Genomic DNA, 22260 nt, shown 5'->3' on the forward strand with positions numbered 1-22260 from the left:
CCCTAGACGACTGCACTAATCAATACACTATAGCTGAATATGTTTTTGGAGAGGACCACAATGAAGACGTTAAGAGGGTTTCTGCTTTTGATGTGTATCAAAAACTGTGCAATCTTTAAACAGCCAGATGTTTTTAGTGGTATCTCTCAATGCAGTTTTTGTATAATATCCCGTAAGTGAGTGGTAGCCTTTGCTGCCGATCATTTAACTCACACTATTAGTGGATACACTGGATCTCTGCCATTGTCTTTGAACTCCACACTGGCCCCAGCAGTGAGCACAAGTCTCACATATTCAAGAGGCATTAGACATATGCTCTGACAGCTCGGAGTATGTGAATTGTTCGCCTGGTTCTGGGTGCAAGCAAAATGGCAGAGACATGACACATCAACTGACAGTGAGTGCCACATGTCAGACAGCTATCAATAGTAAAGTGCATAGTTAGTGAATTCTGACATCAAAATGCTTCGTTTCTACAGATGTTGGTTGCAAAAAAAAGTCAATGAAAAGTCCATTGACGTGTTCTATATAATTCCCTTGGGGGAATTATCATGCACAGTTATGGAACGTTTACAGTATAAGATTCCAAGTGGTTGACATGCTGGGATGACCATGTAGGGTGATATAGCAAAGCCATAAACATTATAAACTGAATATACTCATACTTGATGTGGCCTATTATTGCATTAGGTTGATGCTGTCAGTAACAATAAACTTCGCTAAATATATTCTGTCATTTACAATTACTATACGTCTTTATGACAGAGACACGGTTTCTATGATGATATTTTAATAAGGACATAGTAACATTTGTTTGCAATTACACTGACAGCACATACACAAAATGGGCTGTTAGCACATATTAAATGGTAGCAATCAAATAGCTGAATACATTCAGTCATTTTATACTGTATGATAAATGTATAAATCTCTGCATAAATGTTTTAGGAATCTATTCACGGAAGTCACATTATTAGTACAATGGGTACTCTATGGTGTCAAGGAAGATGTCTCTTTCTACAGTTACATGATTACTTTATTAAATCTACAACATTTGTATAATCACATTTTTATCTTACAGTCTATGTGTGTATATATATATATATATATATATATATATATATATATATATATACACACATATAAGTTAACCCGTGCATGATACTCATGCATTCTACTCAAATCAAGCTACTTAAGGTGTTAAAAAGGTTCTTGTCATGCATTTGGGCTTAGCCCAGGTCTCCTCAGGGGAAGAGCTTTACTTCCTGACACAAGCGCCCTTTTTTAACGTGGTTTTGTCCACATGTTTTTATTATTATTATTATTATTAATTTTTATTTATAGGGTGCCACAAAGTATCTGTAGCGCCGTACAAGGACAAACAATGGCACAGTACAAGGTGAAACAGCACAGTACAAGTAACAGTAAGCACTATAACTCTGGGGGCTCAGGCACAGCATGAAAGAGAGGGAGGGAGGGGAAAAGTGAGTACAGGCAGGTAACTATGGCCCAAGAGGGTGGGCACGGATGACAGGTTGAGAGTCACTGAGGGGAGCGGAGAGAAGCGAGAGGAGACAAAGGGCAGAGGGACTGAGAGGAGGTGAGCTGAGTAGCTGGAGAGCGCAGTTAAAAGTGATGGAAACAGAAGGTAGGAGAGCCCTGCTCAAAGGAGCGAACAATCTAAAGGGAGGGGAAGACAGACAGACACATGGATGAGACGGAGAGACGTGAGAAACGGAGACGGAGTTGAGGAAGGGGGAGAAGGGAAGAAGGGATGAGAAAGAGAGGTAGCCGACCGGTGGGAGTTTAGGCATGAGACTGGAAGGCTTTAAGGAAAAGGTGGGTTTTTAATGTTCGTCCTCATCATTCTTCTCCATCACCTCATCCTTCATCTTTATCGCCACATCTATCCAGATGTCTATCCAGACACAGGGATCTCTCTCAGCGGTCCTGAGTATCACACTCCTCTCGCTCTGTCACCCCCGGCAACCAACCACTCCCCACTGTCACCCCCGGCAACCACCAACCACTCCCAACTGTCACTTCTCCTTCAAGAAATATATATATATTTTTTTTAAATCTTTATAAACACTTTTAACAATTAACAAATTAAATTAACAAATTAAAAACATCTTAGTATACCAAATTTCAGCCCTTTCTGAGTTTTTTCCCCCACACACACTAAGAATTTAGTAGGTCAGTGTATAACTCCGCCCAGCAGGTGGCGCTGCAGCTTGGTTTTTTTTTTCCACACACACACAGACTAACACACGCCACTAGGCTTATATATATTAGATATATACATATACATATACATATATATATATATTCCCACCAAATTTCTAAGCTACACAGGCGCTTAATAAGTGTGCAACCAAAAGTGATAATGACAGAAAAAATACTTAGTATACTCAGTACATGAGATGGCAGCTCCCAATACATTCGACACCTATCTGCAGGTATCAGCCTAATAGAATACAAAAAGAGAAAGGGGCGCCAACATAGTGCATTAAATATGTAACATCTTTGAGATAATCCACAAGTGTGCAATTCCCGTACCAGAAGTTCAAATTCAAATAGCCTTGAATAAGTGCTCATAGACCTTCACATGGATATGGTCTGCAACGGACCGCTGAAATACAACGTCCTGACTCCAACAGGATCTTCTCCCAAAATACTAGCACCACTTCAAATTGGCTAGAACTCAAAAAAAGGCAATATAGTGTAATACCATCACAAGTGAAAATAGTAAAAAAATTTAATACAAAAGAGGCAACATAGCCTCAACTGCGGCTTAAGTATAATATGCTCGTACATAAAACACAATGTAAAACAGCTTATCTGTCCAGTTTCTCGTGCAGAGATGAAACAGCATGCAGGGCAAGTCTAGCCAGTATAGTCACACTGATGCACCAGTCCAGGACAGCGTGCAAAACGAATTTCCAACGCGTTTCGTCCTTTCGTCCCTTGAGAAAGTCTTTATTGAAAGGACGATTTCGTTTTGCACGCTGTCCTGAACTGGTGCATCAGTGTGGCTATACTATTTTCACTTGTTGTGATGGTATTACACTATATTGGCTTTTTTTTAGTTCTAGCCAATTTGAAGTGGTGCTAGTATTTTGGGAGAAGATCCTGTTGGAGTCAGGACGTTGTATTTCAGCGGTCCGTTGCAGACCATATCCATGTGAAGATCTATGAGCACTTATTCAAGGCTATTTGAATTTGAACTTCTGGTACGGGAATTGCACACTTGTGGATTATCTCAAAGATGTTACATATTTAATGCACTATGTTGGCGCCCCTTTCTCTTTTTGTTATATATATATATATATATATATATATATATATACACATACATATATATACTTTGATTTACCACATGTTAAATCAAAGTTTTTCTATATAGATTTATTTTGCTAATTTTGTGAAAATGTGCCCCAATAAGAAACACAGTGATCCTAAAAACAATGTAAATCTTTTCTGGCAAATTTACGTATAATTAAATATCACTTTGTTTTACTACAAAATCAGTAACTTGCTATATTAACTAAGATATAATCAAGCCTTTTGGTGATTATTGTATTTTTTCAAATGTTAAATTCTCCTTGAGTAACACCCAAATTAGGTTAAGAAACTGTGGCACAATGGGGGATATTTATGATGAGCAAATGTCCTGTACCTAACACAGTGCAGAAATGGTGGCTTTGGCTGAAATGTAAGGAGGACAGCAGAGCATTTTCAGATTGTACACATGTTGGATTTACCTTCTCATGCAACATGTAAACTCAGACTTGCAATGGGAAGCTGTGTGTAGCACTCGCAGCACAAGTGTGTATGCAACAGTGTGTATGGGAAGACAATGTCATTAGCAGCTTACAACCAATGGACCAGGGATAGAAATGACACATTGCCTCTTTGTTTCTTATTTATTATTAACATGTATGTACAGCACCAGTATACTTAACATGTATGTATATAGTACCAGCATACTTAACATGTATGTATATAGCACCAGCATACTTAACATGTCTGTATATAGCACCAGCATACTACGTATCGCTTTAGAATTGGGGACAATACAGTAATAAAACAAGACTGGGTATTAACAGAAAGACAAAGCGGTAAGAGGGACAATCTATCTAATTCCTTTGTTCCTCTCAGTTGTTCTAACAACATATGAGGATGAAATGGTGAATCTTTGTTTTGGGAACACACTGATTACAGTGTATTTGTAATTTCAGGTCATCATATAGCAAATACCAGCTTACATATTCTAAAAATGTTTTTACAGAAATCAGTAAAAATAAAAACAATTGTTAAAAACAGTAGTAATTTGAAAACATTATTTTAAAAAGGGGAAGGCTAAAATTACAAAAAAATATAGAGCTTAAATCTGACTATTCCCATTTGCCCCAAATGTTGGTGTATATATCAATGAATAATGTAATTTCGAGGAAATTATAATTTGACCTAGGGACGGAAGCATAAAGGTAATCATAAGTTATTATCCACTTTAGTGTTACCTTGGAATCTGTGAGATTACTCAGTAGATAATGGCAGTAATATGTTTTATTCAACACTAATCCTAATAGAAGAGTTTGTCTTGGAACTGCAAAATTGCTTTTTATATGTACCAAACTACATACTTATAGGAGTTTAATGTTCAGGCCACATAAATAAACTTATTGATATAACAAAGTTTATGAAGGTTATCAGGTGAGTTGGGCTATAGAAAAAACATGGAGGTTTACATTTGGCAAGCAGGACATTAGTTGGGCAGACCAGTCTTAGAGTAGTTTAAAGAAATGAAAAGAAACTCCCAAAAACACACCAATATACAATAGCATCTCAACTGTAACAAATAACACTATTAAGCAAACACTTCTAGATATCATTAAAAGTCAACAACATAAGACTGATCTAAGTGCACACCAAAATCAATGTGTCTAGCTTGCCACCCAGAACACACACTAATATAACTACATATACCCATGAAATTGTTACATTTCACATAACATTCAATTTAAGTTTAAGTGAGTCTTGTGGCTTGATAATATTCAAGGAACAACTTACCGGTATATGAACTTTAATATTTAAAATGATCTACAAGTAATATTAATTGTATTGCAACAATAATCATTATTATCATCATCGTAATTAATGTTAGTTTTAAACAAATTCCACCTGTCTCATTTACAGTTGTTTTCCTACTCTTAGAGGGTACAGAGTATTCACCCTGTAAATTGTATATAAACAAAAAAAGAAATATCAAGCAGTAATCTGAGGTCAACGTTTTTTATGCTGATTACAGACAGACCTAAAAGCAAAATAATAGGATCTTACCTTGGGCATTAGGAACCCTGACTTGCAATCTAATTGGCATTATGTCAAGTAATACAAAAACAAAATATAATAAGGTCTATTTATTAATATGGCAGCAATAAAAAAATTACCCATCGTTGCAATTTATAAATAAAATAGAGCTGAGGCAGCAGAGCGATACTAAACTGCCTCAGCAATACTGACCCAGAGTGGGAACGGGTAACTTACTGCTTACCGGCAACAACAACAAAAATCACATTCCATTCGGGGTTTTGATAAATATAGACATACATTGCTAGAATGTTAAGTATCACTTCGGCCACTTGGTTGATTAGCTTTCTAAATATTAACTGGACACACAACTTAAAAGTATTTAATTACTATGTCTTCCATAACAAACACATGAGCAAAGAATATACTGAATGTATTGTAGTTGAACAGATGATATGCTGCGATATTACAGTTGAGATCAGATACTTGATCCAATGTTACAGCATGTGCCCCTAACATGTCCTCAATGCCATAACTTTATCTGATCCATATTAAAAGGATCTTTATTGGGCATGTTGACATTTGTGTTGACATTGATCCTGTCGACCTATGTTTATGGCAGATGGTCAGACCGTGTGTGGCCAGCGTAAAATATATAGTACTATTGAGTTATACCAGCAGGAAATTAGTACTAAAGGTTATGTGCTAATCATAAAGTATGTGGTCGCCAATACAGTTCTATAGCCCACAGTTATGCCTGAACTCCACTTTTTGTAGATGGCCCCGGAATAACAATATGCGCTACCTTTTGTGGGTTTACAAAGCCACTTGGAAATGCAGGCGGTAGAAAGAATTAATTTGTCTGCGACCACTTTAGGACCAACCCTTTAATTAATGACAACTCTGCAGTTTCTTTCTTAAATTATCCCTTATTTATCAATTAATCGTAAGAGTTAAGGGACATCGTCTTTATGGCACAATGAAATAATAATTCATGTTGGTGTATCTGGTTTGGCAACACCCAACTATGGGTCTCAAGTAGAGTTGGACGAAAGTCCAACTCGTAAGCTCAAAAAACACTTTAGGCTACTGCCCATGCGCAGTAGCCAAGGATCCTTCTCAGTTTGTACTCAGTCTGAGACAGATCTCTCCCTTGCAACTCTCGGCGCTTAAAGAGGCGGGACAGGGGAAAAAGTAGCCTAGTAATGCAAAGGTGTGTTCACGCTCTTTACATGCTATGCTGAGTCGAAAGCAGCCACAGATAAAATTCTAGGAAAAGTATCTGTTGCGAATGCAAGGTCTATGTTGATGATAATGGCCATCAGCACAGTCCTTGCTGTATTAAAAAAAAAAAAAAAAAAACATTTTAAAAGAAAACCGTGTGTCGCCTCACGCCCCCCAAATAGTTTAACCAACCCTAGTGCTATTCGGGGGGGGGGGGGGGGGCACACCTGACTATATGCAGATAAAGAGGTTTGGCTGTGCATTTTGCATAGTATTCTAACTCGGAATCCCATGTAAATTACAGGATGCAATTTACACTTACAATTTAAGTGTAAATTGGATCCAACTCTATATGAGGAACTATGTATATAAGCTATATGGATAGGCTTTAGTAGAACATGAGCTTAATATGTTCCCTAGACACTCATAATTTAATAGTTTGTAAAGTGTCAGAGTTTACAGAACTTTTCTGTTCTGTAAAATATCTTAAAGATAGGAAGCCAAAGTTAAAAGAAAAAAATTGCAAAAAGCATAGCTGACATCTATCATTTGATTTTTCTTACAAGTTTACCTTTATTCCTATTCGTAAAAAAAAAAAATTCTTCCAGAAATAATAAATTAAACATTCAAAGTTCAATTTGTGCTAGTGTATGAGTATTCTCCACTTCTTAGAGGGGGAAAACAGGTACACTTCTCTGACAGCATTTTTATGGTCTCCTTCGGGAGACAGTTTTTTACTTACTCTCTGTATTATTTAAAACTAAAGTTATGAATTAAGATGTTGCCACAAGCAAATTGAGTATACTGGAGTGACTACTCAGCTGCAGGTAAAACTGAACTTTTTACATCTAAAGCACTTTTTTTTTTTTTTAAAGAAAATGTTAGAAACCAGAGGAAACTACTTTTGAAGAGCACAAATAATGTTGTATCCCAAACAACATACAGATATTTGCCTTGAGGAGTCTCATGTCTATATTCTTTGTACCACTTCTGTGTCTTTAAGGACCTTCCCTTTTATTGGATAAAGGGTACATAGAATTACTGTGAGTTACATTGCATCAGTTGCCCATAGTACAGATTTAATATTATAGCTTTGATAGTTTAGAAATATGTTAAACTTGACTTTTTTGTAAAGTGCAACAAAATACATTCAGTCAATGATTTCTAAAAAAAAAAACAACGTAGAAATATTATTTGTCCTTATTCACATAGTAATGCATATTTGATCATTATTTTAATGACATTTTAAAATCTTAAAGTATTAGTATTTGAATTCCATATTATATTATATTTACTATTAGTAATTATATTCCATTATGTTCCTAAATTAGAACATACCTGAAGTGGTCTTTGTTTCTCGCTGCTCTTTGGAGACTTTAGTCCACTTGTTTGCTGTTGTAAAAGAAGCTGTCTAGCTGCTTGGAGAGCCTAGATACAAACACAAAATAAAAAAAATCAAGAACTTTGAACAACATGCATCTATAGGATTTAGTGCAGGCGTTACAAAAATAGCATTTAGAAATATGATAACTATTTTCAAAAACAAAAGTATGTAGCTGCTACTAGATCCGAAGCGACCAATCACAGTCTCTTGCTCATCTTCCCTTGTAAAAACAAACTACCGCATTTCATCGACTCTAACGGGTATATTTACTAAGCTGCGGGTTTGAAAAAGTGGAGATGTTGCCTATAGCAACCAATCAGATTCTAGTTATCATTTATTTAGTGCATTCTACAAAATGACTGCTAGAATCTGATTGGTTGCTGTAGGCAACATCTCCAATTTTTCAAACCCGCAGTTTAGTAAATAAACCCCTAAGACGCCATTGGTTGTAAAACACACATGAAGAATGAGTCTTATGAATAAAATAAAACGCTAATGATGCACCCACGATTCTAAGACGCACTCCGGTTTTAGAGAAGTATATATGGGGGCAAAGGTGCGTCTTAGAATCCAAGCAATATGGTATATGAAAAATCTATAAAATGTACAAATGTAGCTTTTCTGAATGTTAGAAATTATGTATACACACATGCACAGTTATAATTTATATATATATATATATATATATATATATATATATATATATATATGTGTGTGTGTGTGTGTAAGTGTAGACTTTGAGTAAAAACAAAGAATTTGGTGTTCATATAACTAGATAAACTAGCTTTGGGAAAGGCTGTACCACAAACTCCCAATTGTAAATCCAATATGGTGGATATATCTGGCAAAAGTTTTCTGGCAAATGGGATTATACCAACTGGTCTAATGTGTCAATAAGTCAGCTGATTTCACACCACATGCACTCAGAGTATTGCACTGATGCGCACACAAACCAGTATTTAAATAACAAAACAAATAGATGATTCAACGCACTTGTCATGATGACAAAATAAAAGGTTTTACTCATTCAACCATAACAGTACATAAGTCCATAAAAACGTTGTTGAAGCGCTATTTGTTCTCTATCACTGGAAGTTAGTGGATATCTCAAGGAATATACATCCTTGTCATGCAAAACGTAGATTTTTGGTTCCAGTACAAAAGCTTTAAGCAAAAATTTGAAACACAATGACCTAACACATGGATGGAAGATCACAATTCTTCCCTTGCCTCCAAAGCAGAGATGTTACAGCTACTAAATCTAACTGAGGCATCATTGACAGAGGCACCCCCAAAACTCTCACCCAAAAAAATACTTTCCCTGTGTCCTCATAGTCTCTGCAATTTCTGACTGCAGAGCAGAGCGTAGTGTGACACCTATCACTTGCGCTCTTCCCTGCAGTCATTTAATTAGCGGCACAGTGGCCGACGTAAAGTAAGTGAGGTACCAGAAACTAAGTGCCCTAGCCTGCTCTGTACTTCCCCTACTCACGCTACCAGCTACTATTTCAATCAATATTTTACATTAATATATATTAAAGGCTGCATATTGCTGAGCGTAATCATATACATGAAAAAACAAATTGGTTTGGACTTAACTAAATAAGCCTACCATGCTTACTCTCTTACTCCTCTGCAGCAGGGTGCTATATTAAGAGTAAAGTACTTCTTAACAGAGCAGACACTGAGTGTCTGAGAGCTTAGCAGTATTTCTTTGCAGAAATACAATGTGTGGAATGATTAATTTATTCACACATAGGGGCTGCATAGGCAAACCGAGAAGGGGGGGGGGGGTTCTAGTGCCCGGAAACCCCCCTCCAAGCCTGTGGCACTGTATAATTGAGGTGGATGGTCCCTGGCCCTGCTTCACATGGCTCTGCTTGAAAAGGGAGAGCTGTGTGCACCTACCAGTAGTGCATGCAGCATTGCCCATGTATATTATAGGGATAGGAAGAGTTGGAGAGCAGACAAGCACTGTCTAATATTATAACCATGCCACTATGCATGCTGGTTACACCCACTGGTGGCGTGGTGTGGAAACTCCCCTCTACAAATCCTTTGTTTGCCCCTGGGCTGTCAGTGATGTCACAGCGACATGACTCTAGTTTCTGCTTTTTGACTTACACCAAATCTCATTAGGACAATGTCTTAAAAATGTAGAAGCGGTTTCACTGTCTGTGAGTGTATAGGTAATACTTTATTGTTTAATAGAGCTGTAGTGGAAAGTTAGACATTGTATTTTACCATCACATCGGAATTTTCTTTTTTTGTAGTATAGTGATTCTTTTATGTCACCCGAAGTGTCCCTCAATAGGCTTATAGACAGGAAGTCTGATGCACATAGGACAATGTATTATTCCATAATCACAATGTATCTCTTACAACTTATTTATAAAAAAGCTCCTTAAACTTTTATATATATCTGTAAACTAATTATTGAATCTAGCTCTTTAAAGCTGTAGTACAGCCTGTACTACAATGAAGATTTTTTTTTTTTTAGCCAGAGCTCCAGATCCTGCTTAAACAGAAACCAACCCTGAACCCCCCACCCTCCCACCCCCTTCTTCCCACAGGTTTTCAGCTGGGACTGTGAGAGGATAATGAACTGTATGGAGCAGCCACCAGGACTCTGACTATGGGGAGTGTGCACGTTAGTAATGTATTTCCTCTGGAGGTAGTGTAAGTTTAATGTCAGTTTTAGACCACTATCAGTCCGATATGAGGCGATTTTACTTTACTGTAGATTTAGTGCGTCTTTAATCTCAGAAGTATCTGTATCAGATATTGTTATAAAATACAACAAACACACAATGAAAAGCTTTCCACTCACAAATGGAAAGAAAACCCTCTTCACCATAGCAGTAGAGGATGCGAATGCAATGGTTTTCCTTGTGACCCTTTACTATAATAGACAGTTTCACACTAAACAAGTATCCTTGTTGTTTTTTTTAATCAGAGTTAACATTTGAAATAGTCAATAATCTCAACACTACTCATTACATGATTCATTAACATCCAGCTGAGTTCTATTTAGTATGATATGGAAAATGAAACTATGTGATCTGATAACACCTTCATGACCACAATGGATTGATGTGAATGAGTTCTCTGTACAGCACTGCGGAATCAGTGGCGCTATATAAATAAATGGTGATGATGATGGATTACATCTCATTCACCACAACAAATTTTGCTATTTTGTTTTCGTCAAATTTCAATGGAAAAAGCTTTCTTCTTTCTATGTATTTTCTATTGTTTGTCTTTCATCATCATCATCATCACCATTTATTTATATAGCGCCACTAATTCCGCAGCGCTGTACAGAGAACTCACTCACATCAGTCCCTGCCCCATTGGGGCTTACAGTCTAAATTCCCTAACACACATGCAGAGAGAGAGAAAGAGAGAGAGACACACACACAGACAGACACACTAGGGTCAATTTGTTAGCAGCCAATTAACCTACTAGTATGTTTTTGGAGTGTGGGAGGAAACCGGAGCACCCGGAGGAAACCCACGCAAACACAGGGAGAACATACAAACTCCTCACAGATAAGGCCATGGTTGGGAATTGAACTCATGACCCCAGTTCTGTAAGGCAGACGTGCTAACCACTACGCCACCGTGCTGCCCATTATAATTAATGTAATGTAATGTATTAAATATTTTTATATTTGATAGGCATTACATAAAGAAACATAGTAAAAAAAAACACACACATTCCCTGATTTCTTCCCATCATCATTTATTTATATAGCGCAGCAAATTCCGTAGTGCTTTACAATTGAATAGTTACATTTACACAATAGGGCATCCAGAGAAAATTTACCCAAAATGTTATCACCTTATGGTGAAACCACATATGTGAGTATTTTTCTCATGATTTATGGAAATTACAGGGACAGGTTTTTCACTTCGTTCTCTTAATGGAAAACCTGTAACGTTACATATTGATATCACAGAGATTTGTTGTTGCTATTTCCCGACTGCCATATATGTAATGCTGGTAGGTGGGGTGGGGGATGGAGAATAAAGTACAGACAGCACTTTTATCACAATTTCAAGGTTTTGTGCTGTTTTCTGATTCCATGTGACATGAAGTTTTCCACCTTACAATCCAGTTCATGGCTCTGTTTGGATACCAAATAAACTAAACGTCTATGGGCAACTATTCTCATATTTAAGAGTTCTAGTGTCACAAATCCAGGAGTGTCATAAGAACATCTAAACACATGGGGTACATAAGCATATTTCTTATTCTCTTACGAAAATACTTAAGAATCAACTTAAATTGGACCAGTTACCTACCCGCAGTGAAGTCAGTCATTTTATGGGCTGAACCAATATCCATGAAAACAAATTCTATCAATTCAGGAGGAACTAGTGCCATCACTATGACTTGAGTCACAAAATGCCTTACACCTCAACATACCTTCCAACACTGCTGGTGGCACAACAGGGACACAATTTGGTTTATACCTCAATTCAGCTGACTGCGCCCCCTGATCTCTCAGGCCCACCATGATCTGTCCAGCCCCACATTTACCCAAGCCTAAATGATTTTAGCTTGACTGTATATTGGGCCATCATGAAAGAATCAGAACTATTGGGCTGTGCCTTAGTGATGTCACTAGATGAACTGAAGGGATATATTTTCATAAATATTGGTTTGTCAACAAAATAACTGCATCCACCGTAAATAGTTGGTTAGCTCAATTTAAAGTAATTAATGGAGCAGTGCATACAATGCTTTTCCTTGGCTAACAAAATGTGATTTTATGTATTGTTGTAAACATCAATCATGCATTTATTCATTTTGACAAAACTGAAATTAAGTATTAAAGTAATAGTAAAGTATTAAGTATTAAAATAATAGGCTGAACTTCAAAGTGACATTGAAATGTAGTGGGTATACACAGAGGGCAGAGGTGCATTTCAAAGAAGATATGGATGCTATTTTAGGGATAGCCCATTGGGGATGAAACAGTAAGCTGTACACTTTATTAAGGCTACAACACATAAAAGACACAACATTACACAGTCACTAAAAGTCAATGAGAGAACACTACAGATGTCTATGCGTGTAAGGTACACTTTAATGAATAAATATTTTAGTAGTATTATTTAGTACTACTGTCATGTGGACATTATAATTCTTTACTTTTTTAAAAATGTTAATTTCTTAAAAAAGCAATCCCATGAAAAAATGAGTCATGTGTTTTTAAACATAAATCACTGTGGTAAGAAGCTTGCTTATTACCATTTTTACTTGGTTTATACAGTATCATGTGACAACCATGTTCATCACAATCACATGATTAATGATGTAGTGAGCAGAGGGGCTTTGGAACGCCCCTCTTAGTTCTGTCTACACCGTAAAATCCTATCTCCCCCCCCCCCTCACACACACACACACTGCCTTCACATGACATGCGAGAGTCTGTGAGTATAACTGGCAGACAAAGTTGTATGCACTCCAGAGAGATTTTGAAAAGGAAATAATGATTTGCCAGAGGATAGCTAACAAAAATGTTAGATGCATATTTAAAATGTACTTAACCTGCTATTTAAAGAAATAAAAAACATATGTGGACTTGCTGCTTTAATCTTGAAAGGATTAACAATTGGTGCTGCTAAACCATAGATAAGATGTGTACAGCTGCCCAACAAAAGTAGAAGAGCTAATTGATTACTAAACTGCCTAACATTTTCTACATCTACTAAAGTATATATTTAAAGGAAAAATCCACATAGTAAAGTTTACATAACATTATAAACAGTACAAAATGTAGGCCTGAATTTGTGATAAAGCAACATGGGCTTTGGTGACAGAATTGCATCCTGCACTTTGTTTCATTATGTTATAATTTATGTCTGCCAGCATAGAATCATAGTAAGATCTTTTTAATTACTACTAGAATATTTATTTGCTTTATTAATACTTACCTTCTCTCCCAGAATGTCCAGGATACTCTTAAATTTCAGGTAGTTTTCCCAGACTCCCGGGAGAGCAGGCCTTCTTCCTGCTTCCTGCCCACTTCATACTTAAGTATGTGAATCCCGGACAAGAGAGGTGTATAGTTGGCAACTATGGTTTTATTCAAATGTGTCAGTGGCGCACGCAGGTGGGGTTTCTGGGTCACCAGAAACCCCTCCCCTCCGCTAGCAAAGTGCTCCACATAGCAGCACTGTACTATACAGCAGCCGGGGCGCTGTCAAAGAAGCTTCTTTGACAGCGCCGTGGCTGCTGTATAGTACAGTGCTGCCGAAACTGAGCTGCCGCGCATGCGGGGGCATGAATTATTATTTTCCTACAACTCAGGCTCTTTATACATCTGATTATAACTGTTTTACTGTTCTTGGCACCCAAACATTGGTAAACACTTATACGATGGACCGAGAAAACTTCATGTCACTGGTGTTCTTTTTTTTTTGCTCTAAAATAAATTCATGTCTCAATGCATATACATAGCACATTTATATTTAGCTCATAGTTTTAATTCTCCTTCATGCAACACCGTTCATTTTGGAGGTAAATGTTTCCTAAAATAATAATTCAAAACCAATCAAATTCTGCACAATTTACAACAGAATCAATGAGCTGGTTTCCCAGATAGTGTCTAGTATCCATGACAACAGTTGCTTTGACAAGATGTGCATATGGCATTACACTGCCAGCTGGTGTGAACAATGTTTGAACTACTGCATTGAGATGCTGAGCAAACAGAAAAAGTTGCCACGTCTTAACCCTCAGGGAAGGCAGTCATCCCCTGATCAATTATGAAAAGACAGAGAGAGGTCTGCTACAGTCTGCTTCAAGCAAGTTTTTCAGCGAAAGCAGGCAGACAGTGAAAACCAAAGTAAACAAAATGAATGCACTGGCTCTATCTCCTTACAACATTGATTTGGCTTCCCATATAAGCCTTTGTTATACGTTTGCAGAACATACTTTTAACATTTGGAGATTTTCCCACAACAATCATGTCATTGTCTCTCAGAATTCTCAAGTAATTGCAGGTCAGTTTTCAAATTTCATTGACGCATTCCATTACTCAGTTCAACAAAAATACGACACATCCCAAAAGTACAATAAACAATATCAGTAATGAAGTATGACAAAATCTGCAATAATAAAAATAATAAATGTAGGCATTTTAGGAGAGGAGAACTATAATATGCTATGATTTTGAAAACCAATTATTTCCAGACATAAAATTTGTTCTCAGTCTGGGCAACAGTTAGAAACAGGCTTTTAATTTAAGTGGTTAAGAATTATTAGATCCTGCGCATATGTTACATAGTTAGTAAGGTTTAAAAAAAGACACAGATCAAGTTCGACCTTTCTTAAATTGTAACTGCGTTTATCCATAGGAAGGAAAGATGTTCAGTTCAGTATTTATTTGGTTCATTATATTTTATTTACTTCTTTTAGTTCACTGCAATGCAATGCAATTTAATGCATATTGCATTGTGATTCATGTATGTGACACATCACGTGCAAATGTCCCACATACATTGCTTAGTGTTGTTTAATTGAAGTTCTTATAGTCTAAAAAGGAATACAATTATTCTGCTGTTAAAGGAAGGGTACTATAGGCTACTTAGTTATACTATTAGTCAGCAAATTAAAAAAAGCATAAAAAACAACTCTTTACATATTTAATGATTTAAATTTTTCTAAGTGGTCATGTGCTATAAAATCAGATTTTGGAGAAAAAAAAACATTGTATCTCTAAATTTTGCATTCCTCATGCTTATACTAATGTGAAAGAAAACATTGAGTGATCTGTACAGCTATATTAGCAGCTGTGACTCTTAATATGGTTTATTCTGCATGAGAAGTACAATTCTGTACGAGAAGTACACAGGGGAAGGGCATCGACAACATCACTGTCTGATTGATTATGACACAGAGGAGCAAAGCAGCCCCTTTTAAAGTTTTGAGGGATCTGGCAATTCAGGTGAATCAGGTAGTAAGTAAGAGTAATGTTTGAAGTTAGTTTTGCAAAGTATATATTTAAAACAGCTACCCTATTTGGACTGAAGCGCAAAATCTCCTGGATGGATATTGATGCTTGGTTCTTGCAATTTGATGTAAAAAAGAATACTACAAAGAACATTATGTAAAAGATGTTCAATGTTTTGAGATTCAGCGTGGAATGTTTCAAATTGCATTTTTTCCAATCCGCACTTTAAAATGCATCTTTTTGTGAGGATTTAATACTGTGTTATTTAGCAACATAAAAACCTTTTATTGCTATAAACCACAATTCTGTTTTTGTGGCCTAAACTCCATACAAATGGCCCAATGTCAAACAACAGTTTGCAAAACTACACAGAAATAATCACACTTCTTTTAGATGTTTTTCTCATTTGCAAGATTGGACAAATAGCATACGTTTTGAGTATAAGGCATATAAGAAGGTGCTTAATATATAGATGATCAATAAATGTGGCTAAAATGTAACGGCAAAAATAGAGTTAGACACATATCTTATGATAGATAAAACTTTAAATATAGCATTCAGAGCATAAATTTGACAGTTCTCATCATCATTAACAAGTGAAATTGCACCAGGCCTATGGGACACACAAAGATATTCCTCTTAAAAGGCATATCTTAAAGATGCATGTCATTGAAAAATGGATGCTTTGCAATCAGGAATTAAAACAGTTTTTGCATGATATTCCATTTGCAAACCATAAATTTGCTGCAAACCCATTTTTTAAAGCCACTTCACATTGGATGCAAGTTTGCACAAACCGCAGATTATTTAACAAAGGACAATTTATCAGCATACGAATATCACCAGAATGGAATGGGTCAGGCTGCCTTCATTAGATCCATCATTTCAAATCACATAAATAGAAACTTTACATTTGATATAAAAAAAAATATTTTTTCCTGCCTTCATAGACACACACTTACAAATTATCATAAAATAAGAGTTTATTATTCAAATCAAAACACTACAAACTCTAAAACACATATATTGGGGTGGACGTAAACAGACAATTTGGGAGCTACTGGAAAATATCAACACAAATCTAAATATAGGAGGATTTGAATGTAAAAAACAGCTGTTAAACATTTTTGGGTATGGACATGCAATGCTACCTAGTTTAAAAAGCACTCTACCCAACAGCATCATAAGTATCTCCCAGGGCAGTTACTCCTATTAGATGAGGTGATAAACATGTCTCTTTCTAGCAGCTGCAGAAAAAGTTTTCTTATCTAATGGTCCCCCAAGCCTGCTCCTCCTTCTATTCCAGGTCACAGTACTGGCTGACTGCATGGGGGAGCACTTTCCCTGCAGCCAATGCATTACTGCACAGTGACTGTTAGCACACACAGATGTACAGAATGGGGAGGACTCAAGCTAATGCCATGACTGCATGAGGAAGTGCAGGTGATTGGTGTCACACTGTGCTTCCTCCTGAAAACAGTGTCACGGGTATGGTTACAAGGGAGAAGTGGAGGTGAGGTGGAGCCGTTAAAGTTACACTGCACACACAGCATACAGGTATGCATTTAAAAAAGGAATAAATAAATAAACAAGTCAATAAAAACAAACACTTTATAGTCTTGAGTAGCTTTAGAGGCATACCAACAAACCCGAACAAATCATTTCATGTGTCCTTTTAAAAATGTATCCTTCTAAGCGTCACTAAAAAATAATAACTGATATATCCAGTACATACATTCTTAATGCCAGTATCAAGTCAACACAATGTTAACTTGATTTCAATATCTGCTAAAATAAAAGCAAAACCAGTAGAGTACAGCTAGGCATCCATAACAACAAAATAATGGGTGTAAAAAATGTAAAGCAATGTTTCCAGGGGGGAACTGTATTTTATTGCCACTATTTATTCAGGAAGACACTAAATCGAGTTCCATATATCTGTGCATCAGTTAAACTTGAGTAAAATACAATGAAATTCTCTGCCTGAAACATTTATTTTTTCATACACTGAAATGTCTGTCTTAAATATGTAGCGTTTAAACGGCTGGTTGTAAACACAGCAGGTAAAGCAACCGTTTTAAGAGATCAAAGATGATATAAGCTCATACTGGAAAATCATTTAGACATGATGTCTGTTATAGTCATTTCATAGCCCATGCTACAATTTCTCCATAGCTGGTGTATCATTTTATTTTTACATCTGGTAATGCACATATTTATTGTTCCCAGAAACAGACTGTTATTGTGACTAATGAAAACTGTAAAGATCAAGCTCTCGGAGTGTGACACATTTCCCTCAGTTTCTTTGTAACCATTAAATCAATGAGCATTTGTGTAAACCGACAAACGAATAATAAAAGATTACCCAGAAAATCATCATGCTTACACTTTTCACTGGTACAGAGCATTAAAACAAATTTCATGAGCCATTCAAACAAGGCTGAAAAAATAAAGGCTTGCAATTTGTTTATTCATTTCACCTGAAACAAGTCCCGTGTTGGGAAACATAAATTAATAGTCTGGTAAAAGGTTTTGGAATGATTATATCTACTAACTTGCTTTATTTCCATTCACACTTATTCTTTTTTAAGTTAAAACCATGAAAGCTCCAGACTTATTAGTATATTTCTAATGTCTGTGTTATCTTAAATCCAGTATTCCAAGTTCTACGGTCATGTAGCTGTCAACTAGATAATTAACTATGGAATATTAAAACAAGGTATTGTTAATCCATAAACTAGGGTTATTATTATTATTGTTAATTGTAAGGAGCCACAGTGCAATATAGCATTAAGCAGTGGGGAAAGCAGAGCATGCAAATAACAGGGATATACAAGGCAGACAAACTTAGAGCCGATGTGAAAAGAATGGGTATGGAGGACCCTGCTCATGGAGTTTAAATAATAAGTAGATTTATGGTGACTAAATTCTGCTAAAAGCAAAGTGATCGGAGAGGGCTAATTGTTTTAGATATAAAAACTAGGGGCCTGATTCATTAAGGGTCTTAACTTAAGAAACTTCTTATTTCAGTCTCCTGGACAAAACCATGTTACAATGCAAGGGGTGCAAATTAGTATTCTGTTTTGCATATAAGTTAAATACTGCATGCAGCACACAAATATCAACTTTAAATTTCAGTGTACAAATAAGCTATCAAGTATTTGTGTGCTACATGAAAAAACAGTCAGTATTTAACTTATGTGTAAAACAGACTACTAATTTGCACCCCTTGCATTGTAACATGGTTTTGTCCAGGATACTTAAATAAGAAGTTTCTTAAGTTAAGATCCTTAATGAATCAGGCCCTAGATTACAACATGCTAATTATCTCTATACACCAAATATATTAAGCAATTTCATTCTGTATTGAATGTATAATTTTTAATTGTATGTGGTTGTGGCTATACAAAAACCACATGGGAACTTGTGATGGACACATTTTGACAGTAAATGGCTTTGATTTGGTTAGGGAGTGAACCTCTCACAAATCATCCCACGGTAGAAGTTGAGGTCTACTATGTAAAAGAGCTTCATTATGGGTGGTCTTTGGAAACTAAGAGTACTCATACCTATGTCAATGTATGCATCTTCACCCATCAATTGCACTAACATTGTTGCAAATCATGCAGATGAGCTACGTTGAAATTTAGCATTTACAATATACTTTATCTTTAGTTTGTGTATAACATCTATTCAGTAACATTAATCAGTGGCTTAAAAATGGCCTTGAAATAAACAGCTTGTTTTATATAGACGCAGGGAAATGCCTATATTTAATTTAATATAAATACGTACAAATTATTAATAACTTCACATTTAGTAATACTGCAAGCAGCTATATTTTAAATAACTTATTTAAAAATAACTCATTATCTGGTTTACTGCCAGAGGGTTTTCTGCCAGTGCAGGGTTTTTTTGAGTAAAAAAAATAAATAAAATATCTGAAAAGTAAAGGAAACCTTATTTCAAACTGTATCATTTGACTACTTTTCTCCATTAGACTGCAAATACGCATATTTGTTAAGGCACAGAGCGTCTGTATGCTTTAGCCCTAAAATATGATAGTTTAACCTAGGAGCCTGTTGCATTTAACCAGTAAAATGAAAAATGACATCTACGCCCATTAATATCTGCAATGTATAAACAGCACAGCATGACACATTCTTGAGAGCTGAAGGCTACAAAATCTCTCTGTAACATAAATAACAAAGCACTCAGAAGCATATTGATGTTGATATTCATCTCTGAGAAAAACATTGCTGCCTAGGCTTCTTATGAAAATAGATGCAGCCCAAATGGATCTCCTGTAATTGGTTTCAGATAGCGGGGTCAGAAGAAATATGATACAAGAAACTATTATGTGGAACAGGAGAAACAAGAATGTTTACACAGGCCCTCCCCCATTTTACAGGCTAGAGGTACCTATACCATATGCTCTTGAAAGATAACTAGTCCTAAAAAGGACAGCGTGTACAATTTACTGTCTACCTTAGTTCCATGTGATAATTGTAGTTATTTTTTTAAAAAATCTATGTGTAATAGACCTAATTGGTAACTGTACACTTTTCATACATGTCAGGAAACCATGGTTATGACAATATTGTCTTTTATAAACTATAGTAGGAATGTTACTGCAAGCTTTTATATAATATTCACTGCAAGTTTATAGTTTATTACTTATTACATAACAGTAGTGGAAAAGTCTACAAGTGTAAATAAGTATAAAAATATATATAAAAAAGTATTAAATATTTTTAATTGAACAGGTTTTATTTAAAAGTAAATAATAAATGATACCAGGGTTTACATAGTATAAATACTTTATGTCCCATAGCACACAATTAAATGTTAGCTTAATTACTATAATGCCAATCAAAATGGTGAAAGCAAATGTTGGGTTGATTTTCACATATTTGTGCCATCTGTACCATGTCAATAATAATTTTCTTCCTATATGTAACAACAGAAATAAACCTATGAAGCGAACATATACTTTATGAATGTTTTTTGCAAAGAATTGACAAGTTGAAAAGTTTACTTTTAATTATTCTATTTGGTGCTGGTTCATTAACTTATGCAAACTCATGCATAACGACGTATAAGCGATGGGTGGACCACATATGCAAAAAATAGGATCAGGCTGGATTACATTCCACCATATTTGCAGTTTTCTAGAGAAATCCATGGTCCCTAGTCACTCAGCCTCTACTAACACTAAGGTATGAGTGATTTTACAATTATTTACCTCCTACAAGCCAAGTCCAATTTACATATGGAATTTTTACCATTTAAAAATAATGAAATACAGATGTATAGATAATCATCATCATCAAATTATTTATATAACGCCACTAAGTTCGCAGCGCTGTACAGAGAACTCATTCACATCAGTCCCTGTCCCTTTGGAGCTTACAGTCTAAATCCCCCAACATACACACACAGACTGAGAGAAACTAAGTGCAATTTAATAGCAGCCAATTAATCTACTAATATGTTTTTGGAGTGTAGGAGGAAACCGGAAAACTACACATAGATAAGGCCATGGTTGGGAATCAAACTCATGACCCCAGTGCTGTGAGGCAAAAGTGCTAACCATTAAGCCACCGTGCTGCCCATATATATTTCTATCAGTGGTGGAACTATCATTGGTGCAGCAGGTGCGGTGCACCGGGGCCCATGGAGATAATGGGGCCCACTGCACAGCTGTGGGCCCCAGTTCCCTCCTCCCCACTTCCCTGCACCGGGGTCCAAAGCTCACTAGTTCCGCCTCTGATATCTATAGTAATACAGTCTGTTTAAAGCAACAAAAATACCACCAATCCATTTTTACAATATTTTTTCTGTCTTCACCTTATTTGTAAAAAGTGAGATCCTACAGCAGAATCACCTGTAAAACAGTACCAGAGAATTTGAAATATGCCATCACTTGTTAGGACGGATGAGGCTCGCTAGCACAAATGAAATAATTTAAGTCTTTTGGCCAGGACATGCCAACCATATTGTCAAGTAGACTTAAACATCCAGACAGCATAGGCACCGTGCATAATTCCCCAGACAATAAAGTATGGAGAATAAAAGCTTTTCAAATTTCCAGATATTGGGTTTCCATTTGGGTAAATGAGGGGGTTATATTTACCAGGTGATCACTTAAGCAGTTTGCAAAAGTAAGAAAATGTCACTCTCTTCCATAACAAGGTATAAAGTGTAACAACTCCACCGTAGTGTGCCTAGGCAAAAGTTTGTGGGACTGCAGTGTGTGTGTGGGGGGGGGAATTGCGCAGACAGATTTAGAGTTGAGAGCATGGCGTGTCCTAGCTGTAAAAATAAATCTGTCCAGTATTTGTGTGCAACATACAGAAGCAAATATTATTT

The 22260-nt window shown here is 36.2% G+C and overlaps 1 protein-coding gene across 12 annotated transcripts in view; it reads right to left on the minus strand.

The window, feature by feature from the left end:
* The window catches only part of FOXP2 (forkhead box P2), a 190503-nt gene that overhangs the window by 111299 nt on the left and 56944 nt on the right, over window positions 1–22260 (minus strand). For all 12 annotated transcript variants that reach the window (XM_075208997.1, XM_075208999.1, XM_075209001.1 and 9 more), the window contains exon 3: window positions 7876–7965. In XM_075208997.1, the coding sequence (XP_075065098.1) occupies window positions 7876–7965 (90 nt within the window). The remainder of the gene's footprint in view (window positions 1–7875; window positions 7966–22260) is intronic.

Source organism: Mixophyes fleayi, chromosome 4 (assembly GCF_038048845.1).
Source record: "Mixophyes fleayi isolate aMixFle1 chromosome 4, aMixFle1.hap1, whole genome shotgun sequence".
Lineage (NCBI taxonomy): Eukaryota > Metazoa > Chordata > Amphibia > Anura > Limnodynastidae > Mixophyes > Mixophyes fleayi.